Source organism: Elephas maximus, chromosome 26, assembly GCF_024166365.1.
Source record: "Elephas maximus indicus isolate mEleMax1 chromosome 26, mEleMax1 primary haplotype, whole genome shotgun sequence".
In the NCBI taxonomy this organism is placed as follows: domain Eukaryota; kingdom Metazoa; phylum Chordata; class Mammalia; order Proboscidea; family Elephantidae; genus Elephas; species Elephas maximus.
Window position 1 is genome coordinate 28,057,356 of NC_064844.1, and position 27,739 is coordinate 28,085,094.

General features: G+C 41.4%; 1 protein-coding gene across 5 annotated transcripts in view; it reads right to left on the reverse strand.

The window, feature by feature from the left end:
* CRIM1 (cysteine rich transmembrane BMP regulator 1) overlaps positions 1-27,739 on the reverse strand; it is a 243,476-nt gene that overhangs the window by 138,133 nt on the left and 77,604 nt on the right. For 4 of the 5 annotated variants that reach the window (XM_049870461.1, XM_049870459.1, XM_049870458.1 and 1 more), the window contains 2 exons: positions 2,423-2,665; positions 1,273-1,393 (listed from right to left, as the gene is read on the reverse strand). In XM_049870461.1, coding sequence (XP_049726418.1) covers positions 1,273-1,393; positions 2,423-2,665 — 364 coding nt within the window. The remainder of the gene's footprint in view (positions 1-1,272; positions 1,394-2,422; positions 2,666-27,739) is intronic. The other variant, XM_049870460.1, reaches the window with a different exon arrangement.

Here is a 27,739-nt window from a genome sequence, read left to right on the forward strand (position 1 = left end):
ACTGCTGACGTTTCAGTTAGCAGTCGAGCACTTAACCACTGCACAATCAGAGCATCTTAAAAATACATACAACATTTGCCATTTCAACATTTTTTATATGCACAATTCAGTGACATTGATTACATTAATCATGTTGTACAACCATCATGTGTATCCGGTGCCAAAAAAGTAACCACCAGAACAGATTCTGGATGTCTACTCTAATTATGGACAAATAACTGAGACTTAACTATGGACCACATACATTGCTATCTCACCAAATCATTTGTATAATCACAGATACTCACTTAACAAACACAGATGGTAAGTGCCTGGCATTGGTACCGGGGCTCAGGGAGAAGGAGAAGAAGTTAGAAATGGAGCTAAATAAGGGACGGTTTTAACTTCTGATGTTAAATGTAGAACAAAAGCTGAGAGAAATGAGGTAAATACAGTAAGAGGCTCTAGTCGAGGGCACAGGAGAAGACACTGACTCTGTGGGGCAAGGCATGAGGAAGACAGAGGGGAGTTCATGGCAGAGAAGAGGGGAGCCCACAGAGAGGGAAAACACGATGTAAACCCCATGACCCAAGTGCAGTCTTCCCCAAAGCAAAGTACAAAGCTCCAGCGACATGATGGTGCTATACAGGCTGTCAAGGACAGGACCCAGAGACCCTCTTGTTCTGGAGAAAGTCCTACAGGGCTAAGTGGATGTCCTACTACTACAACTAAAATGACAGCAGCTTTTTTCCCCATAAAGCCAAAGAAAGATATCTTTGTTACTCCAGAAAACATTAAACAATTCAGACTCCTCTTTGCTTCAGAAAGTAATGGGTCTGGTAGGTATGTGATTCCAAACATCAAGGATCCCTGGGTAACACTTCTATTAAGCATGCGACCTTTCATCACACTGGACACACTGTTTAAGCAGCTATTAGCATTCACTACAGAGGCTCAAATGGCAGGTCTACTACTGACATATACCTCACTGCCTCCCTATATACACAGCGACATGTTTGCCTGCCTATTTCCCAGCCTTCAACAGTGCACAGACACCCCTACATGAAGAATCTATAAGGGTTAATGGCTTACCCTGAAGACATCTGGCTTTGATCCCAGGAAAGATACATGTAAATTCCAAGTAACGGTAACAGCTCAGTGATTTTGCCACAGAAACAGGAAGGTATTAGGTTTCCCATGGGAAGTCAAATTGCATGCTTGAAACTGTACCTTAATGATGATGCCAACATACAAGACAGAGGAGAGAACTTGATAAACTAATGAGCAACCAACCTTGTTGGCAGAGTACAGCACCCATCAGCTGTGAGTCTAACTTGAGTTTCGTAGCTATCCAGGGGGCACACGGCCTGCTGAACGGAGGGGCATTCCACAGTGCTGCAGTCCACGCTGAAAACTAGAATGGGGCAAACAGAGAGGCACCATTTACTATTACATTTACTCAAAGCATTCTGAGCCCTGAAATCAAACAGTTGCCCCGGATAAACTTCCAAAGCTCCCCTGCTTCCCAGAAACCCTGTCCTTGTATCCTTGTGCTGACATTTTTATTATAGTCAACACTACAGAACTGCAGCATGCCCCAAGTTTTCTGTGCAAGGAAATGCGGACGAAAGATGAGACATTTAAAAGTGACGATGAAGACACAGAGAGTTAAGCCAATGGTGGTTAAATGGACGGTGATATTCGGCCAGAGGTGTTTCTGATAGAGCAGTTCCACAGATGGACAAGGAATTGTTTTGCTTGAAGCACTGACCTAGCAGGAAACTTGCAAAAAGGAAATCACTACAGTCCAGATGTGTTCACAGACCATATCAGAAATGCTGCCACAAGAGCAAGGACGTTAGAAATACTATAAAGCAAGAAACAGCTGGGACACAACAACAAATCAAATGCTGGCAAAGAAGGTGAGTAAATAGTCAAAGATGACTAAGCACAAGCTATAAAGTAAAGGGGATGGATGATGGGGCTGAGTGTTTTATTATAAAATTTCTAGCATTTTGATGCATATATTTACATACATGAAAATAGCTGTTTCATGTATGGTGATTGTTTTTAAATGTAATACTTTAAAGTGATAGATACATCTGCAAATGAGGGCTGTGACCTTCTCTGGGGAATGAAGCAGGTAGCCATAGTACCATAAATTTCAAACCACCCTTCCCACCCCCATCAAGCATAATTTGAAGAGGGGAAAATAAAGAAGAAGAAAAGAGAAAAAGACACAGTTCCTCGCTGAAGGTGCTTATGTACCAGCGGATCATCGCTTTGCGAAGTCAGGCTGCCATTAGCCCAAAATGGCAGACTTGCAATGTACTGACAAGAATGCTTATTTTCATGTGATGGAGAGGCAGGGGCAGCCAAGCAGGGGTCTGCTACCCCCTGGGATGCAAAGGAGCTAGGCTGCTGAGACAAAGCTCGCGCATACCTGGTTTGCACTCATAGAGGTCACAACACTCTCCCGGCTTCCCTGACGCTTTGGACACTAGTATGTTCAGGTATCCCTGCTGGCAGACTTTGCGCAGACAGCCCGCAGGGTCGCACACGCAGCGGCTGGGTAAGGGGCAGCACTCCCCGGGAGGAGCGTAACCCTCGATCAGAACGGAATCTTCAGGACAACGTGGAGAGAACTGGACTTCACAGCGGGCCTTGGAGCAATCTGGCTTCTCTTCTAAATGGGAGAGAAAGAATTTAGCACATGCCCAGGGGCAGTGTGGGGCACTCTGGTCAGAAGCACAGACAGTCCTGATGGTCTATTTACTAACCAAAGAGGAGGACCGAGAAAGAAATTCAGAGAGAACCCTCAAGTTTAGTTTAGCCAACCATGAAAATCTCTCCCAGGTCTGCCCACGACACCAGAATGGTGAGTCTGCAGCTCCCTTCTCCTCCACTGTCCTACTCACTCCAGTTGGAAAACCAACTTCCAATGCAACGCTCAAAATAAAGAAAGGCAAAAGGGAGGTACATACACGCAATGGAGAATCTGAAAACTGAACTTAGTCACTGTAGACCTGAAAGATCTTCCGACTGGAAGGGTTTTAAAGGCTGTTTTTTGAAAGCACTGTGCATTTAAACACCAAAAAGGAGGCTCACAAAAAAAATTACGGTTGCCTCAGGGACAGGAGACAAGGTGCCTGATAAATAATGTGGAAGAGCTCTGCCTTCATGGGCTGTGTTTAGGTTAGAAGAACTTTTATTAAGAGTATACATTTCTATAAATGTGGCAACTCAGTAAGGTAGACAAAAGGCAAATTCCCGTGTAATTTCTCTAAAGGACATCTGATGTTTCCTATCATATAACAGAGATCCATCAAATGTACTTCCATCCCCTTTCTCTAGTGTCATCTACTCAAGACAGGTGACACCCAAAAGTTTTACGGCTGGAGAGTAAAACTCTAGGTTCTGCAGCAACAGTCCATAGCTCAGCTTCGTGGTTTAAGCTTTTAAAGAAGCCAACACCTTAAAAGCAATTTTATGAAACACTTTATGTACAAACTATCAAATGAGAAACCAATCTGCTCTGTAAACTTTAACTTAATGCACTAAAAAAAAAAAGAAGCCTACATCAACATAAGGTCCTTGAGGAAAAGACCAGAATAAACCAAAATTATGTAACTACAGCCCATGAACTTTGGGGGAGAGTCTGGGAAATGCTGGGTATAAATGATGCTGTGTAGTATTGGGGTACATTTACGTAAGCTCAATCTGTCCTTCCAAAAATAAAACCCAATCACAGAATTGAATAGCAGGATTAGACCCAGGAGGTCACCTGGTAAGTCTCACTTTGTAAATGAAGAACCTGAGGCTCAAGATTTCAAGTGACTTGCATAAGGTCATTGGTAAAAAACAAAAGCAAGAATCCAGGCCTCCTCATTCCCAGTTCATTTTGCTCTCGATGTTACAAAAGTAGCTTGATTTCCAAAGCCAAGCCTGCTCCTCAGGTCATTTTCTGCCTTGAGTACAGTATCTTTCATTTCACGGGGCGTATTCCTTGCCTAACTACTTCTTGTCTAATTAAAACATAGTGTAAGAAATCCTTCATACTCATAACTTTAGTAAATTCATTCAAAAGAATTTTTTGAGCATCTGCTGTTCCAGCAGGTTGTGATCATCAGTAAAGAAAACAGAGTTTACGATGCAGTGGCGTTTACAATAATACAGTGACAGAAATAGATATTCTAAGTAAGTAAATTACATACAGTGTTTTTTTTTTTTTAAAGGATGGTAAGTACTACGGAAAAAAAAACAACAGAAGAGCGTAACGGGGGAAAAGGAGTACTTAGGAGAAGGAGGGTAGGAAGGGTACAGTTAAAATCTAATGAGATTAGACATCACTGAGAAGATGATGTTTGAACTAAAACTGGATGAAGGGGTAAGCCATGGAGATACCTGGGGGAAGAGCATCCCAAAAGGAGGACCAGCTACTGTGTGCCTGTGTGTCCCAGGGGGAGCAAGGAGGCCAGTGTGGATGGAGTGAAATGAGCGAGAGGAAGAACAGAACAGGCTAGAAGGGCACCAGGAGGCTTCATCATTTAGGGCCCCGAGGCCATTTTAGAGACTATAGCTTTGACTATGAAGGAAGTATGAGCTTTGACTGCATAGGAAGAAGGCGAATGATTCAGAAAAACGGGTCTCTTCTTGGAAGAGTGGGCTTTGGGAACCTGGGCAACAACAGGAAGGTGCAGGGCATCTGAGGAGAGGGGAGACATGGGAGGAAGTTGCAAAGAAAGAATATGGAGGCTGACAGACACATACTACCACAGCTCGGTAGTCGGTGTGTTGGAGTTGGCCATGAGATGAGCAGGTCAGATTCTCATATACATGTCACCTTCCTTCTTATGACCGCCTCTAATACTCTAATTTGAATCTGATGTCACTTTACTGCACCTGCGCCTCAACTGGGGCAACATTCTACTGCAGGACTCTGCACTGGCTTTGGGCTACCATCCAACAAGAAGCTTAAGGCGCAGTGGACAGCCGCTGCTCTAGGAGCATACTTCATTAACAGGCAGGCTGTGTGTTAATGTCACAATAATGCCATGAGGTACGTTACTATTTGCGCCATTATACTGTTGATGAACTGAGGTTCAGACAGGTCAAGGTGCCCGAGGTTATACAGCTCATAAACAGTGAGGTGATGATGTGATGCTTGGTCCATCTGGTTCCAGCTATACTTCTCTAATAACATGTCTCCTGTCTTCAGAATCACCAGTCTATGTTTTAACTTTGTCCTTGCCCTTCTTTCCAGAGACCGTGAATGGTGCAGACGGTTAAGTGTTTGGCTACTAACCAAAAGGACGACAGTTCAAATCATCCAGAGGCACCTCGGAAGAAAAGCCTGGCAATCTACTTCCAGAAGATCACAGCCATGGAAAACCCTATAGAGCACAGTTCTACTCTGACACACATAGAGTCACCATGAGTTGGAATTGACTCAGTGGCAACTTAGTTTTCTGGTTTACCCTTCTTTCCACCTTAGTTGAATTCTCTGGGCTCTGCTTCTTCTCCTACCAGAACTGTGGTTACTGTTAAATCTGTCCTGTCTTGTTGTGCCCCTGCATAACTCACGGGACCTCTACAGCATATATACCCTACACACGTTTGAACCAAATAAATAGAAGCTACCTCTAAGGGGGATCCCATGATCCCCAATGACCTGCCTTGAGAAGAGAACAACTTTAAGTAGGGAGGAATTCCACTCTCATGTCTCCATCAGTGTGGAAGAGAATGAATCCAAGACTGTGGAGAAGAGCAAATCCTGACTGTATGGGGCCTGATTAAACTGCAGTTTGTAAAGTACATTCAGTAGACTGCTTATCTGGCGAACACGAACACATTGTTTCATAATTAACAATAGCTCAATGACATTAATTGCAAAGAGCACTTAATTCCTACTCTTGTTAATTTGGTGTAATTAATTATTCTTTATCACATTCTATTACATTCTTACTCTGCGAAATATTTGGTATGTATAATGAGACTTTCCAAACATGCTTCAACAAAACATGTTTCCATTAAAATGCAAAATGTTATTCTGCTCCTTCTGTTTCCTTTTAACAGTTGCAACATTGTCACCCCTTGATGTGTGTTTTGCAGTCCAAGCCTCAAGAGATTTATTTATGAAAGGGCTGCTTTTGGTATACAGGTGGGACAAGACAGGCTACTGCAGACACAGTCTGAACCATGGCTAAGAGAATCAGTTTTAGAGCTTAAGGGATCTAAGACTGTCATATGTGCTTTCTCTTTAACCTGTTAATGACTCATAGCAACCCTACAGGACAGGGCAGAACTGCCCCACAGGGTTTCCAAAGAGCGACTGGATTCAACTGCTGATCTTTTGGTTAGGAGCCAAGCTCTTAACCACTGTGCTACAGGGCTTCTGTAATAAAATTAGTAGATTTTAAACCATCCTTGTGTTCTTAGAATGCTGTCATTGTTAGTTGCCCTCTAAGTGGATTCCGACTGTCATGGATTGAATTGTGTCCCCCCAAATATACCTGTCAACTTAGCTGGGCCATGATTCTCAGTATTGTGTAACTGTCCACCATTTTATAATCATCCATGATTTTATGTGATTTTCCTATATGTTGTAAATCCTATCACCATGATGTAATAAGATGGATTAGTGGCAATTACACTGATGACGTCTACCAGATTAGGTAGTGTCTTAAGCCAATCCCTTTTGAGATATAAAAGAGAGAAGTGAGCAGAGAGACATGGGAACCTCATACACTAAGAAAGCAGCACCAGGAGCAGAATGTGTTCTTTGGACCTAAGGTTCCTGCGCTGAGATGCTCCCAAGCCAAGGGAAGACTGATGATAACAACCTTCCTCCAGAGCCAAGAGAGAGAAAAAGCCTTCCCCTGGAGCTGGCGCCCTGAATTCAGACTTCTAGCCTACTGGACTGTGAGAGAATAAAATTCTCTTTCTTAAAGCCATCTACTTGTGGTATTTCTGTTATAGCAGCACTAGATGACTAAGACACCAACTCATGGGAACCCCATGTAGACAGTATACGTGCTCCAAGATTTTCAAAGCTAGACCTTTCAGAAGCAGATTGCCAGGCCTGTCTTCCAAGGTGTCTTGTGGTGGGTTTGAACCACTAACCTTCCAGCTAGTACTCGAGCACTTAATTGTTTGCGCCACCCTGCACCCATTCTTAGAATAAACCCTGTTTTTCCAAATTCTGCTGGATTTAACTTGTTAGCATTTAAAATTTTTTTAGTTTCTAAGATTGAGTAATATTAGCCTGTAGCTCTCTCTCTCTTTTTTTTTTTTTTGGTGATAGCTTCATCCAGTCTTAGTTCTAGAGCTACACTAACTTTTTCAGTGAGCTGTTTAGCATTCTAATTCTACCTCAGTTTAAATAACACAAGAATTATCTGTTCTTTGATGTTTTCATACAACCCATCTGTGAAACTATTTAACTCAATGCATTTTTTTAAAGGGGAAAGGAACAGATTTCTTTTATGGTTATTAGATTATCCAGGGGTTCTACTACTTTTAGAATCACCCTTAACCAAAAAAAAGAAAAAAAAAAGCCCTTTGCCACCAAGTCGATTCCAACTCATAACAACCCTATATGACCGAGTAGGACTGCTCCCATAGGGTTTCCAAGAAGTGGCTGGTGGACTTGAACTGCTGACGTTTTGGGTAGTAGCCTGAGCTCTTAACCACTGTGCCACCAGGGCTCCAGTATTACCCTTACTAACCTATATTTTAGTGAAAAGTACCTAATTCATCTAGACTTTCAAATTTATTTCAGGCTTTGTTGACCAAGCTTTCTTCTTTGTTCTTTATGTGTTTGTTTTCTAGTTCAAAGGCAGAGAGTGTAGGCTGTACAACTTTCTCCTTGGTTAATTTCTTGAATTTTGTCTCTGATTTTTTTTTGGCACATGCATATGCATGCATGTGTGTGTCCCCTTATGGCCAACTTTTAAATACATGGACATTTGAAAAGAATATGTATCCTCTGCTGATTGACACAAACTTTCATATATAAAGTCAGCTTCTTAATTACAATAGTCAGATCACCAATACTTCATATTTTTTTAATCTGATTTCCAAAAGGCATTTATAAAAATCTCCCATTATAAACCAATAATTTCTCATAATTCTAACAGTTCTTATTTTAATTTTTGAAGGCTATGCTGTTAATTTCATGACTGGCAGGCCTAAGTCTCGCACCTATTATAATGACTTGGTAGATTGCAGAATGATGCTTTCAAAGAATTTAGATTCCTAAGATATATATCTTTCTTCTTAACCTGAAATTGTTAACATTCTTAGCTTTATTTTTTCTCTTCTTTCAAACGTCTGTTCATCTTTCCATAGATTATCTGGAACCCCTCCTGACCCAGCACCCTTCCTTTACCAACCAGACCTCAGTGTGCCACTATGGTTACCACAGCACCCAGAATTGTTCTCTGATCCCTTCTTCCCTCAGCCTGTTTCTTCCAGTAATTTTCATTTATTCATCTATGACTCCATGGTTTCCTTCTTCCAAGGTGAAATAAGGAGAAATCTATAGCTGCACCATGTATTTCTCATCTATCAGAAGGTTTTTCTGACATTACCTCTGAATTTCTAATTTTACCCATCTGAAAGGAAGTCTCTACTAACTCTGTGGTGTCTAACAAATCTATATATATATATAATACTTAAGTTAATTAACAAGCTTTCTAGACTGGTTGCTCTGGTAACGCTTTGCAACTGGCATCATAAAAAAAAAAAAAATACTGCCCCACATAGAGAAAGACTGAAGTGACATTATCACTTGTAACAAAAAGAAAAAGGTAATTAAGGGAAAATAAGCTGTTTTCAACATATTTAATAATCTTCCTTTAAAAGATTAGCCCTTAAAATACTGACAGGGTTACCCAGTATGAAGTGATTGTACAATAACTGGTAGAGAGTTTACACGAATTCTAGCTACTGAAACCTGTGTGACGACCTAGTCCCTCGGCTCTTAATACAGACCTTTTCCAGGTCCACATACAACAGGGCAAGTGCAATCATGAGTCACGGGTAGCAAATGCAATCAAGAGTTTTCTGCTTAAACACAGACTTAAACACAAAGGCAAAGAAAAAACTACTAGATGGGAATAGTAGAAACGATGATAAAGATTATATTATTATTTAATTTTTGTAGAGTCATACACATCTGACACAGGAGCCTTCTATCTCAAAATCACTTAAAATGGTCACTTAACAGCAGATACGCTGCATGCTTATTAATGAGAAACAAGCAGCATAAAACGGACTAGTAAAATTTAGATAATAATAATAATAAAGAATGCTGCCGTCCAATTGATCCTGACTTATGGCACCCTTGGGTGCCAGAGGAGAACTATGCCCCACAGGGTTTCCGATGGCTGAGTTTCTGGAAGCAGATTGCCAGATCTTGCCTCTGCATGTGGCACATGGCCATTCTGAGATAATCCCTGGGAGTTCCACATACTTAAAAAATAATTCAATATGTCTCCAATTTGGGTCAGATTTAATATTAGTATCACAGAATTTAGCAGGTAAAACATAAAGTAAAGAGAGGAAGAGCCTGGGATCACCGTCCTTCCTCACACCTCACTCTGCTATACCCTAAACTCCGAAGTCCCAGGATAGTGATGGCGTCAGCCTAGGAAACCACAGGGACCCTCAGTTGGTGTTACTGGGCGACAGACCTCCGTCCTTATGGGACCAGCTGAGGTGTACTTTATGAAGTCCTCTCCAATCCATCTTTCATTCGGTCATTGAACAAATATTGAGCAAATGACTCCATGTGCTAGGTGTGCTAGATGCAAGGTTTACGACAGGGAAGAAAACAAAGTCCTGTCTTCCTGGATTTACAATTCTGGGGGAGATACACCATGAACAGAGAGCTACACAGCTTAAGATGGGGGTGATAAATGCTTTGACGCAGAATCAGGAATACAGATGCAGCGCATTACCGGGAGGGCACAGGAAGGCCCTCTGAGGACATGGCATCTGAACAGAGATCTGAATGAAATAAAGGAGGGAGCCATGCAAATAACAGGGCATGTGTGCTCCAGGCACAAGGAACAGCAAGAATAAAGGATCTAAAGCAAGAATGAGCCTACTTGCCACAATGAAAAATATAACTGACAGTTATTGAAAAGAAATATAAACTGAAATAGTTAACAGTTAAATATCAGCAAGGACTTATAATAACAAATATTTTGACATATAATAACGTTTCTTGTTAAGGATTCAATTATCAAGGTCATGCCAGAGAACTGAAAGAAACGTCTAACAGAGCACCTTCTCTGGGTGAGGACTACGCCTCCACACACCCTCACACACCTCCGTACTCCTGTGCAAAGGGAGTACCATTTTCATTTCTGCTTGACAGATGAGTAGACAAACATGGAGAGGCTAAAAAACTTGACCAAGGATACAAAGCAAGTGGCAGAGCCTCCCAAATCCATAATCTTTTCATCAGTACTCAATGCTGAAAGCCAAAGCAACTTCAACTTTTCTCATCAGTTTTCCTGGTATTTGTATGTTTAGTCAATGGCTCCATTTTTGCTCAAATACAGAGTACAAAATTAATTTGCAAAGACGAAGAGGTCCAAGATCTTTGATGTGTCCTCGTCACTCCCTGGTTGGCCATCCTCTTTATTTTATTTGCTCACTGGCCCAGAGACATCACGTGAAAAATGAAGGAGCTTCTTGTATTCTGCATTATTTTGTTCTGAAAATTTCTATTACAAATGCAATATGTATGTCATCTCTACAGTTTTAAATTTAGAGGCTGACTCCTTTAAAGTTACACTGTGGATTCTTTTCATTCACATTCCATGATTTTATCATAACCTTTTTTGGCAAGCTTCACAGTGAGGACTTGTTCCGCACAATTATAACCCCGAGGGGAAAAAATTAGGCTTGTTGATACAGTCCCAGAAATACTTCATATTTCAGCTCGTTCAGAAATACCAGCTGTACTTTCCCAGCACTTTCTCTGACTGTGAATTTAGGATTTAACAGCATAGGAATTTATGGAGAGCCTTTTTTTTAGTGACTTGTGAAAGATGCCATACTTAAATTGTTTTTAATTTGTAACACAGTGAAATATAAATTAGCCAACTACAAAGAACAAAAAATTAGATGATCTGCAAGGCTGAGATATGAGCTACCTTAACTCAGTGGCTTTCAACCCTGGCTACATTTTAGAATCACTTAAAAAGTTTTTAAAAATACCACTGTCTGGGTCCTACCTCAAACCAATTATGATCGGAATTTCGGGGGAAAGAGCCTGGGAATTAGTATTTCCTTTGAAAGCTCCCTGGGAGATTCTATTGTGCAATTAGGGCTAAGAATCACTGCCTTACTCCTCCAAGCAAACGGAGAATCTTTCTAATGAAGTTCCCTATTGACAGTGGAGCTTCGCCAAAGGCATGTTCAAACAACCCGGTGAACAGCAGCTGGCCAAGTGCCAATGAGGCAAGGAGCCCTTCGGCTGTCTGCCTGCCACCAAGTGGTCCCGGCTCTATGCTGAGCCCTGTGGTACCTCTAGTCATCTGTGGGCCATGCACCTTTTCTACACAGGATGGGACCGAATCAGATTGATACAGATGCTGTAGGTCAGAGCTCTGCTGCTCAAAACGTGGCCCCCGGGCCAGCATCATCAGCGTCACCCGGGAGCTTGACAGAATTGCAAGCTTAGATGTAGATCCTCTGCTGCACCTACTGAGTCAGAATCAGCATTTTAGCAAGATTCTCGGATACACATTCAAGTTTGAAAATCACTCTACAGGAGTCTCAAACAGTGGTCCCAGCAACAGCATCCCCTGAGAACCTGTTAGAAATTCCAATTCTCAGGCCCCACCCTAGACCTGAGAAACCCCAGGGGTGAGGCCCAGCAGACCTGGCTTTACTTAGCGCTCCAGGTGATTCTGATCCATGCTGCATTTTGAGAACCACAGTGCTACAATAATGACTCTCAACCCTGGCCGTACATGAGAATCCCTCAAGGAGTGTGAAAAACCCAGAGCCAGGGCATGCTCCTGACCAGGAATTAAATCAGAGTTGCTGGAAGTGAAACCTAGGCATTAGTATTTAAAATTTCTCAGGTGACCCAATGTGCAATCAAGCTTGATCCACTGCTCTACCTGCTTCTCCTTCCACCTCTTCCACACTCCCTGGGGATTCAAGGCTGCTTTCATTCTTAGGAAATCTGAGCCAGATAGGCCTCCCTGGAATCTTCCTTGAAGAGGCCAAAGCTTCTTGGGAAGACGGAAGGAAGCTGAGAGAGCTTTCCACGATCCGCCCCCGGTGGTGGGTGCTGGGGCGGAGGCAGTAAGGAGTAGGGGAGCCAGATCCCAAACGGGACTTATATGAACCCTATTGAATTTTAAAGCATATTTGATGAATGTTTACTAGAATTTTAAGTCCAGAGACATTTTCATTTCATCATCTGTTAATTCACACCAGGAAAAAAAAACATTCAAGTTGCTCACAGAGGGCTCTGCTATCCAAATAAATACATTTATATAATTACACACAATAACCAGTTTTCAAAACTTAAGTATGAGTTTATAAAAAGAAAATCTGGCAGTAATATAAGGCAAAAGGCTGGTTTTTAGATAAATGTGCAAAGAGCTGAGGATTGTTCAAAAAGATTAACTTTACCTAATAAACTACCATTTTCTCTAATACCTTGTCCCTATTTGCCATAAAAACAAGCCCACAAAAAAGGAATCAGAATTATTAAAGAATGGGACAGATGACTAATGAGGGAAAACTTAATGAACACAGTCAGCTCAGCAATATCTTAAGAAGAATTTTCATAACCGCTCAGAAACGAAGTAGAGGCAGGCATAAACACCAGAAATACAGAATTCCTCAGGGCGGTGTTTAACAGACGACAGTATCCTTCTTCCTAGAACACAAACAAAGCCTCTATCTTGCCGACTGGGCTCTGTGACTTCGGGTGGGTTGCATTCCATGCTTCAGTTTTCCCTCCACTGAGGAAGGGATGCTGCGACTTGGCTCTTCCTTTGTGTAACGCTATTGATTTAAATAATAGATTACGAAGAAGAGAGAATGAAGGCCTGGGTGGCTCCTGGTCTGTTAAATGAGGGGCCCCCAAATGTGGATGTTGTCAAAGAAGGTACTGCAGCCAGAAGCTCTATCAGCCCGTCTTCCTAAGCAGTCAGATTCCAGAGGCCCACAGCCTCTGCTCCTCACAGGTGGCCAACAAGTGCTTGCTGGATTAAAGGAGGAACCACTCATTTCCTTTTAAAGCTCCAGTATTTGTCAATACTCTAGAGTTTTATTACTGTAGTAGAAAATGTGATCTTGTATGATTTTAAAAGACAAGGCACAATAAACCAAGGGTATTATCGATAATGTTGTCAATAAATTCATGAGTCCCAGGAGTGGTATGTGGATTTAAAGGTCCGAAGAAAAATACCAAGAATATTATGTGCTGATTTGAGGTCTTCAGAGATTCCAGAAAGTAACAATATTTGTGATTAAAATAACGTATCGGGAATAAAGACGAGGTGCTGGGCAGCATGACTAAAGGACAGGTAGAAAGCATGGCAAGCAGAACACACTGCTGCTATTCTGTCTTCGCTGAAGACAGCTGTAGCAACAGCAAACAAAGACTATCAGAGCAGGCTACATTCTACTGGTAGATCTCATGAAGGTTTGCACGTTCTGAAAAAAACCCACGTGGCTAAAAAGACAGAAATAGATTTCCCAAAAAATATTTTGGACCTTTCCTTTTTCTTCTACCTTCCTTCCTGGTTTTTGCATTGACGATAACCTACTTGTTTGTATGCCGTGTCATTTAACAGAGGTTACTTTTTATCTTTTTTTATATGGAAGTCAGATAGCCTAGTAATTTACTACAATGGTTTTAGTGCCAGAAAGAACTATGTTCAAATCCTGGCTCTTTTTTTCTATACTGGCTGTGTCACCTTAGGCAAGTTTCTTGGCCTCTCTGAGCCACAGGTTCTTCAGAGTTATTAAAAGGGTTAAGTGAGATAATATATGTTGCAAATTGTCCCAGGCCTGGCACACTGAAGTATTCAACAGACTGTAACTCTTCTCGTCATCAATTACCAAAGACTAGGCTTTAAGTCAGAACTCAGTGTCCCTGAGACTTACTATCCCTGTGTGACCTTAGGCGAGTCACCTAACTTCATGGAGCCTCAGTTTACACATGTGTTATGGCATTCTTAGGCCCTTATGTCAGTTCACTTCAGTTTCATCCCATTTTGTTTTTAATCTACTGCCTAACATAATGCCCCCAGCACAGACATGATGGATAAATGTTTTCTATTATCGATAAAACCCAGAACCAAACCCTGTGTCGTCGAGTCGATTCCAACTCATAGCAACCCTAAGGTAGAGCTAATTATGAAACATACACACGATATATGCCTCCCCCACACATACACCTTAGCATGCAAAACTTTCACGCAGCTGCTGTTTCTCTGTCCGCTTCCATTACTTTATTAAGTCTTTTTTATTTTTTTACAAGTTACTTTTTGAGAGAACAGTCTCCACTCTGGGGAAGGAAGGAAGCGGCCTTATATAACTCCCAGGTAGTTTTCCTGGGAGGTTCTTCCCCAGCTGTTTCCACATTCAAGACGTGTTGATGGACCCTGCTTACAAAGTTAGAAAGCTTACCAGATGGCACACAACGGTAATGAGCGCCTCCAATAACAAACACAGGCCTTCCAACATGTACACCTACACCGTGAGTCCCTCCCTGGTGATAAAGGGCTTCCCTGGCTGCAGAACACCTCCCCAGAGGGCCCACCTCTGAGAGTAGCCTTCACTGGTCTTGGGTGCTCTCACAGACTCATTCCCTTCACATGCCTTTCTCTCTGAAGGCCTCTCCACTCCTCTGAGCATTCCCCCCGCTCCAGCACAAACCAGACTTCCTAATCAGACTTGCACTAGGGCAAGCCCCTAAAGGGGCCCCGCATTTCTATGCTGTCTTTGTGTCCTTTGTGTACCCACTGCGTAAACCCTCGTCCACCGCAACCGCCAAGAGGGCACTGGGAGACTACAAATATGTGAGCTGCAGCTGAGCAAAGGGATGTGTTTACTTTCCATCCTGAACTACAACTTGACCTGCAGCAAAAACAAAAACACTGCAATATGTATTTTTTCCCAGAAATGGTAATTATAGTACTCCAAACATTTTTCAAACTTCAACTACCAAAATGGAAAAGGCATTTCAAAAAAATAATTTATTAAATAGGCACTTATATCCTTGGTAGCCCTTACATGGAAATTATACTTTTTTTTATCCCTTCATAGCCATTAAAGGGCTTGGTTCCTGGCTCAGGGCCCTCTCCCAGGCCGAGGTAGGGCTCAGCCTGCTCAACTGAGGTAGGTGGCTAAAGGGTCCTTATTCATCACAGTCAGTATGTGTTTATAGCACCTTTTCCACTTCAAAAATACCAGTGATTTAAGGATCAGTGTGTACCTGGAGTTATACAAAAGACCTTCTGCACATCTGGCTGGTGTCTGAACCAGAAGCAAGGGGACAGACAGGTCCCCACTACCGAACACAGGAGGGACCTACCTAAGACTCTTCTCAGCTCAACTCCTCTCTCAGAAGAAAATGCTTCCTCACTGAGCTCTTATCATCTAGCCAAGGTTTCTCTGGACCCAGTACTCCCACCAGGATACTGCCAATGTAACTGCTATTACAAGGCTTTCCAGCACTCTTTGACCACTGGTTCTCAAATGTCGGTGCATCAGAATCACCTGGAATGCTTTCTGAATCAGATTGCTGGGTGCCACCTCCAGAGTTGCTGATTTACCAGGTCTGTGGTGGGGCCAAGGAGCCCTGGCAGTGCAGTGGTTAAAGCGTTCGGCTGATCAGCAAAATGTCAGCAGTTCCAGACTACCAGCAGTCTCTTGTGAACCCCCACCCTCCCTTCTCTCTAAGTGAAGCTGCTTCTCTCCTCCTCCTCTCTCTCTCTCTCTGTGTAGATACAGATACGTATTCAGAGATAGCTCTAGGTATAAGAGGAGGGTGATATGTTTGACAGACTGGATGTATCTGACAGAGGTTCTAGTCGATCTCTTCCTGCTCCATACTAAATTAGCAACCCATGTGGAGCTGCCATCTTGGGCCTGAGATGAAATCCAGAGGAGCACAAGAGAGAAAGCAGGCATACTTTGGAGGCTTATATGGCAAGGATAGGTTGCAACTGTCACCAAACTGAACACTATGCATGATATCAGTGCTGCTCCCATATTTCAGGTTCTATTCCATTTTCGAATATGTTAAAGGACATAATGATTCCATAAATAAGTCTGAACAGAAAGAATTAAAGGAGACACAGTAATTTATGATGACCAACATTCACAAATTCATACTCCATTAATTTGGAATTTGTGGTAGTCTGGAAAAAGACTGTTACGAAATTTAACTTTATATATGTTATGAGGGCTGAACCCCATGAAGTTGCTAGGGATCTAAGTTCTCTTTTATTTTTTTTGCTCCTCAATCCTTCCTGTGTAGCCCTTGTCTATACAGCGTTCCACCCAGTGGCCAGGGAAAACGTGGAAGAGGAGGGCACAGCCCTCAATGGCGCAATGTGAAAAGTTGCACTAATTCTTGTGCTCAGTTCATATTGGCCAGAACTCAGTCACATTGCCACACCGACCTGCAATGGAGTCTGAGAAAGGTACTCTTTATTGTATGAAGCCATATTCTTCTAAAACTGTTATTATCTATGAAAGAAGAAAAGAATGGACACATGAACAAAGGGACAACTAGAAACCTGTGCAACAAGTTTCCTAAGAAAATGAATTGCATAAATGAGGGAAGTATTTTGCCCATTTAAGAATGAAAGTAGATAAAGTATTGTGAAGAATCACTTGAGAGACACTAAGATAAGCAACAGATGTTCTTCTTACCAAATGTCTACGTCTATTTGTTAAGAGCACCTGGAAAATTCTTACGTATTCATTTACTCCATAAATATTTAATAATCAACTACTATGTAAACACCCAAAAGACAGTTGCTGTTAAGTCAACTCCAACCCATGGCGACCCCATGTGTGTCAGAGTAGAACTGTGCTCCATAGGATTTTCAGCAGCTGATTTTCCAGAAACAGGCTGCCAGACCTTTCTTTCCAGGCACCTCTAGGTGGGCTTGAACTGTCAACCTTTCAGCTTGCACCACCCAGGGACTCCACTATGTAAAAGACACTATAATAAGTTGCGTACTTTAATAAAAGCACGGCTATACAGAAACTCTTAGTCACCAGTGAGCCTAGATTTTCCGTATGTAAGAACTTTAAGCAAAAGCCCTGGCTTCTTTTGAAATGTTCTATATATGACTCAGAGTTTTCAACAAATCAATCAATTCGGGCATGAAAAAAAAAATGGATGGGAGATTTGAAGATTTAAATACAAAAGAGTAGATGAATTGATATGCTTGTTCTTGCACAAAAATGTGGGAATGATTGTTTATAGGATTTACTTGTCAGAAGAGAAGTTTTCTTAGTCAGGAATTCTTAGATATGAATGACGAAAATGGTGGACCAGAGAAACCAAATGATTTTGGCCAAGGGTCACCCACCTAATGAATGTGAAAGCAGGGCCAGAAGCCAGGTCTCCTTGGAAATTCTCCACTGGCTCCATCAAGACATGCCTTCTTGTCCTTAGTTAGGTCTGTAGTCTGCACCTTCTCCTGATAATTACAGCTACGTAACACTCAAAATTGTTTAGAATTTAGCTTAAGAATTATTTGGTAACAAAGCTCCTTTATCACGAAATCAGTAAAATATATAAGCCAAACCAAAACAAAAATAATCCTTTGTAAGTGGAATGGCTAAAAAGAAAGGTCAGAAAAGCAACCTCTGGTCCTACTGCGGCTGCGGTGCTGTCCACCAGCCGGTGCTGATAGGCTGCCCACCACCCACACAGGGCACACAGCTGCACTGTCTGAGACTGAGGACAAATACGCTGGGGTGGCAGAGACTGGAAGGCCTGCCGAGATGGACCATGAGGGCAGGCAACCTGTCTTCACACCAAAGGTCTTGGGGCTGGGGCCCCAGGATGAGACAGCTTCCATGAGGAACACTCGAGGCCTCCACGCCATGGCTTTTCTTAGTGATACTGGGAGTTTAACAGGCTGGCTGTATGTGAATTTCTAAGTTATTTTTTAGTGACAGTTTAAGAATGCACCTTTTCTCCCTGAACCACTGTCCAGTCTTCTAGGCAACCCAGGGGATCCCAATTACTAGATCTACATGAACACACCATTTTTTCACTGTCCTCCCCACTCAGGATGATTTCTTCCTAGGAGACTAACAGAATCCAAGCAGCCAGTCGTTATTTTCGAAAATATGATGTTTGAGATACATGACTATTGATACACGCTAGGGATTTCATCTGCTCTTAAAGCCTTAAACAAATTTTGAGGCAACTGAGCTGGCCTTCAAGATTAATGGTATAGATTCAAAAAGGATATTTATTCAACATATCATCACTGTTGTTAGGTACTGTCAAGTCGGTTCCGACTCCTAGCGACACTATGCACAACAGAATGAAACACTGCCTGGTCCTGTGCCATCCTTACAATTGTTGTTATGCTTGAGCCCAAAACTAGGCCTTCTATAAAAAATGGAAATACAGTAGATTCAGGATTTCCTCCTTTAAAAAAGGATGGGAATACAGTAGGGATTGGGTAAGTCCTGAGATCTTTGCAAACACTGTGCTGGTGCCTTGTGCCATAGATGACAGAAAGTGCAATTCTGCGTTGCCGGTGCACTCATGGAGACATTTCCAGGGACTGCTTCTCCTGTTTCTGTACCATTTCAGAGATGTACTCTACTGCCAAATAAGCTTACCAGCTTTTTAATTTGTCCCAGATTTCTGTTTTCTGGTAAAGAACCATGACTTTCTAAGGCCTCTTTACTCCTCTCTTTGCTCCCTCACCAGCCCTGGCAGCTAGCTTTCTTTTACAAAGACAAAGTTTAGGCCAGTTCATGAGCTCCTACAGATGTGATAATGAGGTGAAAACAACTGGATGGTTGGCTTGCCACCAGCTAAGTGATTTGCTCCTGCATAGGCACTTCATGGCACACCTGATTCGAATTACAAACTACTACATGCCATGCATGGACTTCTGGGTCACTGTTTCATGAATAAGTGAATTTGTGAACGTTAAATCAGTGAATCACAAGGGTCTACGGTGCTGGTTTCTGCATAATAAATCTTATGTAAGTCACGGTTTGTATTTAGCAACAACCTCATACCTACGTAACTCTTCCACCCACTACCCTCTTTAGAATGTGTTCAGAAGGCTCCACATGATTGAAGCCTCTGATGAGAATGTTGGTGACAACAGAGTTTGTCATCGGTAAGCCTCCTTTGGAGTCACAGAGGAATTTCTCAATTAGTGATTCCAAGGGCACCGTGGGGTCTAATTTCTATCCTCAATTTTGTCACTATGAAGTATGAACTATTAAATTAACAAAATGATTCTTTATATTGGAAAATAACCTAGACTAACTTCTAATCAAAACATAAAAACAAGCAAGGTAAGTTTAAACTGCCAGAAATATGTAAAACTGACTGAGTCGTTCAAGTGAGTTTTAAGTACTAAATGAACCACCCAGATTTAACAGTATTCCTGGTGCAATAAGAGGAAAACTCTGGCCAGCAATTGCATTTTTTACATTATTTTTGAGCAAACGTACCTAACAGTTGAGGTCTTACTTTCTGTATGTTTAATCCCCTGGATGCTATGTTTTTTTACACTGGAAACCACATCACCTTTACATTAGTCAGAGCACAAAAAGGGTATCCATTCTTTCACTTACAAATGTTTCTGAGTACCACTTGGTGCACAGTAAGTGTGCTACGTGGTTCCTCACTTCCACAAACTCACTACTGAGTGAGGAAGAAAAGGGAGAGCACCAGCTAGCATGGAATGGGCTGGCCACAGACTCAGTCCTGGGACTTGCATTAACTGCTTACGTGATCTTATACAAGTCTTTCATCTCTATGGGCTTCCATTTCCTCCTTTAACAATCAGAAGGTTAGCAATAACTCCTAAGGTTCTTTCTGACCAAGGAATCAGAGATAAATATAGGAATGTAATGACACAAACTGGCCATCAAGAAGGTGACCCAGGCAATATGTCATTAAATGGCAAATGAGTAGTAAAGACAAAAAGGACTGTGAGTTTAGAGAAAGAGACTGCAGTTGTTGAAAAACTTAATAGTGGAAATAAAATTCTTATCAAGGACTTGAAATATGTACAGGATTTAAAGGAGGTACAGTTAAGAAGTTGGAGTGGAGGCTATTCTTAATAGTGGGTGCGGCCTAAGTGAAAGCAGAGTGATGTGTGACACAGCACCTTGTCTCTCTCTCATGTATCCCACACAGGGTCCTGAACTGCTGAAGGGCACACCATGCTCTTACCTGCCAATGTGTTCATCCAGGCTTGTCCATCTCCTACAATGCCCTTCCCCCATACTCATCCAGCTGGCCAACTGCCAGCATGCACCAGTCAAACATGTAGTGTGCATCCACTACCCTGGGCACACTGCAGGGTTGAACAACACACGGTTCCTGCCCTCAAGGAACATTCTGGTCATCTTCAAGCAAATGTCATCTCCTCTGTGAAATATCCCTCCACCTCTGTCTCCCCCACAGGTTTGATTCCTTCCTCTAGTCTATTTTCATAGAACATTGCACATGTCTATTTTATATAAGGTTCACATTGCATCATTAATTATTTATACTTATATTTTGACAATCCATTAACAAATGTGATTTCCATGAGGGTTGGACCTGTGTCTCGTATGCCTTTGGTTCCCCGCAGCCCAGCGTAATGCCTTGACCATAGCAGATGATCAATCAGCTATTATATCCCTTACTAATATTCCCTAGTACTCTTAATCTCTCCATTCCTTCCCTTCCCCTTCCCTTATCTATCTACCTACCTATCTCTTTATCTATCCATCGATCTATCATTTCTACCACTTACTAGTGTATGACTCTGGGTAGCCTTTTCCTAGCCTCAGTTTCCTCAACTGTAAAACAGAGATAATGTCTCTACTTCATTGGCTTGTTCAGCAGGTCAAATAACACATGTAAAGAGTTTAGACTAATACCTGGAACATAAGTAAGCAGTGACTGTTAGTTTTGACTATCACTACCCTGACTTTAAATAGTTTCAAAAGATTTGGGGATCTTTTTATAAGTCACGGAACCAAATCAACAATGAAAAAGTCTACGAATCAAAACATACAAGGGCAAACACTCGATAATTTATCACAACAGTTGGGTAGCACCAACCCAAAGAACAGAAAAATGTACCAGGTTCACAAAGCCTTCCTATCTTAGCTATACAACAACCACAAAAGGCCTGGACTCTTTAATAACTGTGTAATTATTATTATCTTACTTTAGAAATGTCTGTGCACAATGAACTGCATATTACTAATACTGTACTTCAGCCACACTTTTTTTTTTTTAACAAAGGAACACTGTAAAACTGATATAGTACCTAAGCATCTGTGCAGAGGGTGTGTCTCAAAGTGTAATTAACTTTATGGACTTTTCAAAGGTCTTCAGCTCCTGCACGGTAATTACTTTAAATAGTTAAAAACATGCTCTGCTGAAAGCTTTACATGGGCTTGCATTCAGTGAGTCCTGGCTGAACCTGGCTTAGGGCCCTAAGATGCACTAATTCCTTAAGAAGTACAATGAAATACTCAAATCGGGACTGAAAACAAACCATCTAAATCTATCCGTAATTTTTAGAGGGCCACAGTGCGTTGAAGGTCCCTAGGTGGTACAAACAGTTTGTGCTCAACTACTAAGCTAAAGCTTGGCTGCTGGAACCTCCCCAGCAGCACCGCAGAAGAAAGGCATGGCCACCTGCTCCCTCAGAGATTCCCACTGCTGTCGAGTTGATTCTGACTCATAGTGACAGCCAAGAAAACCCTGTGGAGTAGTTCTACTCTGTAACACATAGTCTTGCCATGAGTTGGAACCAACTCAAGGGCAACAGTTTTTTTCAATTCATGGTGTACTGAAATGAATTTTAAAATACCTAAGAATCTCTGATTTAGACAACTAAGAGAGTCCAACACTCAAAACTGTAAAATATAGTAGTTCCTTTCTTACTCAAGTGGTCTAAACATTGTTTTCATTATACCAAAAAAAAAAAACAAACCACTGCCATCAAGTCATTTTCACCTCATAGTGACCCTACAGGACAGAGTAGAACTTTCCCATAGGGTTTCCAAGGTGTAAATCTTTACGGAAGCAGACTGCCACATCTTTCTCGAGGGGCAGCTGGTGGGTTCCAATAGCAGCCAGCACTTTCACCACTGTACCACCAGGGCTCCTTTGTTTCCATTATATATACAATTTAAATGCTTTAAAAGCTCATTTGACTAAAAGTAAAACAGGCTTCAACTGGTAAATGCACTGTAACCAGTCCTTTGGTCTGACATATTTAACGAAGCTGAGGAACCATGACAAGGAAAGACAACAGACAAGAATCATGAGAAGGAATTTTAGCCCCAGACACATCACTGGCACTGCAGTTACAGAACAGATCCTGGTGAGAACAAGCTTTTCCAAAGCATTAAATGGAGCATTTAGGGAGCTGCAGTGAGAGTATCACAAGAATAAAACTGGCATCATTAAATTTGGAGGAAAGAGGTAGGGGAGGGTCAGTGGAACATTTAACTCATGATGGTGACTTACGCCACATATTTTAGAATTTTTACCTCAGGTATCAATCACATCATAGGTAATGACAGTGACGAACTCTTATACCATAATACCCTATGTCATGGATTGAATTATGTCCTCCCAAAAATGTTTGTATCAACTTGGTTAGGCCATGGTTCCCAGTATTGTGCAGTTGTCCTCCATTTTGTGATTGTAATTTTATATTAAGAGGATTAGGGTGGGTTTGTAACACCCCCCTTACTCAGGTCACCTCCTTGATCCAGTGTAAAGGAGTTTCCCTGGAGGGTACAGCCTTTTATCTCTCAAGAGATAAAAGGAAAGAGAAGCGAGCAGAAAGTTAGGGACCTCATAACACCAAGAAAGCAGCACCAGGAGCAGAGCGCATCCTTTGGACCCAGGGTCCCTGCACCTGAGAAGCTCCTCGACCAGGGGAGATTGAGGACAAGGACCTTCCTGTGGAGCCGACAGTGAGAGAAAGCCTTTCGCTGGAGCTGACACCCTGAATGTGGACTTTTAGCCTGCTTTACTGTGAGGAAACAAATTTCTCTTTGTTAAAGCCATCCGCCTGTGATATTTTTGTTATAGCAGCACTAGATGACCAAGACACCCTACTACTAATTCTGGAGCACAGCCTACCCCTCTATGTATGGATAAATGAAATTAGTAATGAAAATAAATATGTAAATTAACAGTAAATCTGAGGAGGGATAAATACTGAAATAACTCTTATAAAATAAAACCTGGCAGTTATTGAGAGCAAGTATCTGCCTCTCAGACTGTACAGGAATCAGAATCCAACAAGGTTCTGGATACTCAGAATTTCAAATGGCACTTATAACTATCCAATTACATAAGGGAAAAAAGCTTTACCTTGTTACCTTCTATTAACTGAAGCCTCCTATTAATGGGGGGCCCTGGTGGTGCAGTGGTTAAGCATTTGGCTGGTAACCAAAATGCCAGCAGTTTGAATCCACTAGCTGCTCCTTGGAAGGCCTATGGGGCAGTTCTACTCTGTCATACAGGGTCGCTATGAGTCGGAATCGACTTGACGGCAACGGGTTTGGTTTTGGTTTTTCTATTAATGGGTTCAGGTATTTCCCCACATACGTATGTATACTAATGTTCAAATTAAAGACTGAGAGCTATTAGAGTACCGCAAAGGTCTTTTTGAATTAAAGAAATATTAACCATATTTAATGTAAAAGATGTAACAGCAAAATAAAGGGACAAAGGCATCAAGAAACAAAATAATAGAACTTTTCATTCAAACCATGTTGTTCTTCAAAGTCACCTTAGGAAACTATATAGTTACTCCAATTCTGCCATTTCTCAACACTTTTCTGTAATGTTCCTCTTGACATTTTCTTTAAGGCAGTTCATGAGTTATATAATAAAATTGGCCTGTGTTTAATAGTTCTAGCTTATGTTTTAGCAAAAATAGAATTCCCCAATGTACTCACCTATTTTATTAATCAGACATGACTCCCTATGCCTTTTGGCTATTTCCCAAAGTAAAATCCAACTTCAAAGGACGAAAGCTTGCCACTACCAAAAACATTCAAAAGAAAAGTGCTACACACATTGAAAGCAAATAAAAACAAAAAGAGGAAGGAAGGAAGGAGTGTGAACAACATTCATCCTTCTCACAAGGGCAGTCTTACTAGGATAAGGACATGGGCTTCCAAGAGGAGAACAACTCTTAAAGGATTTTAAAATTTGTTTGGAATTTGTTTCAAATAGTCACCACCCAAGAAATCTCCATGTGAGGTATACCTCATTGCATTTTACTCTACTTTTATTTATTTATGTACGCATTGCCAGCTGGTAACTCTCCTCCCCTGAGTAAGCTCGGGCAATGCATCTGCAGTTTCTCATTACTTTTCAGACTACAAGTAGGAAAGAAAGGATGAGTTTAAAAAGAAAAAATAATAGAAATATCAGCTTGACCATATATAGTCATCTTGTTAAGATAATAAAAATGACTTGAAAAATGTTTTGTGAAAAAAGAAATCCCAACAAGAAAGATATTATTTACTTTAGGAAGGTTAATTTTAACAGCCATGAAGAGAAGTAAACAGCATTTTTAAACACTGGTTACATCTTCTCAACAATGTCCAAGTGCCTCCTCATAGCATTACTCTTGCACTCAATTTCTTAAAAAAAGGGGAACTTAATTAGGAAAAACAAACAGCAACTGCATAAAAGCCATGTACAGTAAAACCTGTGAAAGCAGGAACCTGTATAAAGGAGAAACCTGTCAGAGAAGGAAAACTCAGTATTTTCCATTAATAAAGAGCAATAGGGAAGTGGTAAGACTAGACCTCCTCAAAGACAGAAAACTCGAGAGACTTGGTAAAACAAGGCAGTCCCATCAGGTTCCAGCTCTCACAGGTTCCACTGTATTTAAGCTTATGTAAAAATGTCTTTGGAAAATATCTCTGTAGTAAATCTTACAAGTTCAGAATAAAACCAAACCAAACCCATTGCCATCGAGTTGATTCCAACTCGGGCAATGAGTTAAGATTGTAAGCACTGAAATTAAGTTTCTGTTTATGACTCTGGATTTAATTTAATAGTAGTTACATACAATCAAGGAACAAAAGATCATATGAAAACACTACTTTTTTACAACCACTATGGCCATAAAATTTTCCCCAAGCTGATGGCGTGGTGCTGTCAGCTACTGAGGTTAAATGTCATGGAGCACCTAGGACATCCAGTGGTCTCCATGAAGTGATGCCATGAGGGCAAGAGGAACTCGACAAGGGAAACACAGTATGGTCTCACTGGCTTCCTAAAGACTACAGAATAAAGTCCAAATTCCTTACCATGGCACTCAAAAAGCCCTTGGCCAACTTGTCCCTAACACCCACCCAGCCACTGCAGCCGCCATGCTCCAGCACAATGAGAGCAGCTGCTTCCTCAACTGTACTGCGTTCCCTCATCTCACAGGTCTTTATAAACATCTTCTCTCCCTCCCTAGCTGGCAAGCTCTTACTAATCCCTCAAACCCCGGCTTCACAGATGGCAGATTTCCCTGACTTTTGAGAAGCGATAGGCACTGGCAACCACAGGTGTTATGAACCTACCTGTACACACTGCTCCAATGACCCTGAGGACCCTGTACTGCAAGAGGAAGGATCTTTGTTACAGTTCCAGTGTCTACGTGACATCACAGGTGATCATTATATCTTGAGGGACTGAATAGTGGAGACAATGAAGTAACAACTGGTAAAAACATGGGATTGGGCGTCAGGTCACCTGGATTCCACACTCAGCTCTACCTCCACCTGGCTAGGTGACCTTGGCAAGTTATTTCACCCCTTTAATCAACTTCCTGTGGTTCTTGTGAATATTAAATAAAATAATCCATATATGAGTGCCTGGCAATGCCTGGTACATAGTAATAAGAATCTTGGTTATTAGTATATTTTATTCTCATTCTCAAAAATAAAAGATGTGTTTTTAAATCAATCAATCAAAGTAATACAGTTTGTTGGTGGGGCAAGATAACATTTTAACCATTAAAGACCTGAGAGACAAGATACAGGAAGAAGAAAGAGGGCAGGAAGTTGGAGAGATAATAAATATGTATGTGTGAGTTCAGGGCTCAAACAAATACAAAGACAGGAAACAATAAGAGTAAGCGGAAACAAGAGTCAGAAGTAAGTGAGAAATGTTTAAAATAAGCAGAGAACTGAAAGCGATTTCAAAATTACAGGAGTCAGCAAAACGAAGTAATCATGTCCTTGGGCTTTCATGCCACCAATTTGGTAGAAATTAAAATTAATTATGAATCACCATCATTTCTTAATCTTACCACTGACTATGACCACAACCCAGATACTTCAGACATACTGCACAGATCACTGGTGTCAGAATATTTCTAAAAGTCCTTCTAGGATTTATTTACTCGTGCATTTCTCATGTTTAAAGTAAAAATGGGCTCCAGAAAAGAAAAGAAACTTTCTGCTCAGATTTTAACTTAAGCTTCAGAAACAAGACAAGTAACATTTAAGGAGCTAGTTCCCTTTGCATGAGATGTCCTTAAGATGAGTGTAATCAGTCTCTTTAACATAATAAATAAAAATTAGTTTGACAGGAACTTGGTATATTACCAGTAACGTGCGTAAAATGTGCATGGCCTGGGTGTGGCCTTAACAAGCTACCAATATCAAAACTATTCTGGAATGTCAGTGGATCTATTTCAAGTGGCCACAAAATAAACTCTCACTAATAATGCAAATACTTACAAATTAGGAGACTCTAAACATAGGTACTTCAAGAAGCTGTTATCTTCGTTGAACTATGTGCTCATCTAGACAATTCAACTCTCTAAAGAGGACAAAGCTATTAATGAAACTGACTGAATTATATGTACACTTCAAAAGAGTTGCAGAGAGTCAATATGTCCTTTCTCAACAAAATGACCATGTTGCCCTAATATTACATACACTTATGACCAGAACTTTAGTTTAAAACTTTAGAACACTCTTTACCTTGGGCATGAAGCCTATAAATCACTCGGCTTCTTCACTGAAAAATTAGAAAATTTTTTTACATATGCTAGTATTTTATTAGCAACATCCAATTATATTTATCACAAGGATAGTGTCAGGATAAATCAAGCTAATAATTAAAACAGAAGACAGGAAGGAAAGTGGTGAAGGAAGAGGAAGAAAAAGGATAGGAGACCAGGTAGAAGGGATAGAGGGCGGCCTTGAATCTAACTCTGAACAGTGATGACACGGTCACCTGTGACGCAGGCCCAGGTCATCGCCTCATTTTACCTGATAAGGAAGACCCCGAGAGGTCAAATGACGTGCCCATGATCACGAACCCATGGACACCTCAGGACTGAGGCCCACTACAAGTGACTTTTCTATTGAGGCAATCCCGCCTCCATTCTCTGAACCCTGCCCACACAAGTGCCACCCGCCTGATTCGTAGAAATGTGATTTCCTATTGAGTGGCAGCAACTTTACTTCATTCATTGGTTTAGCAGCTTCACCACCTTTGCACTGT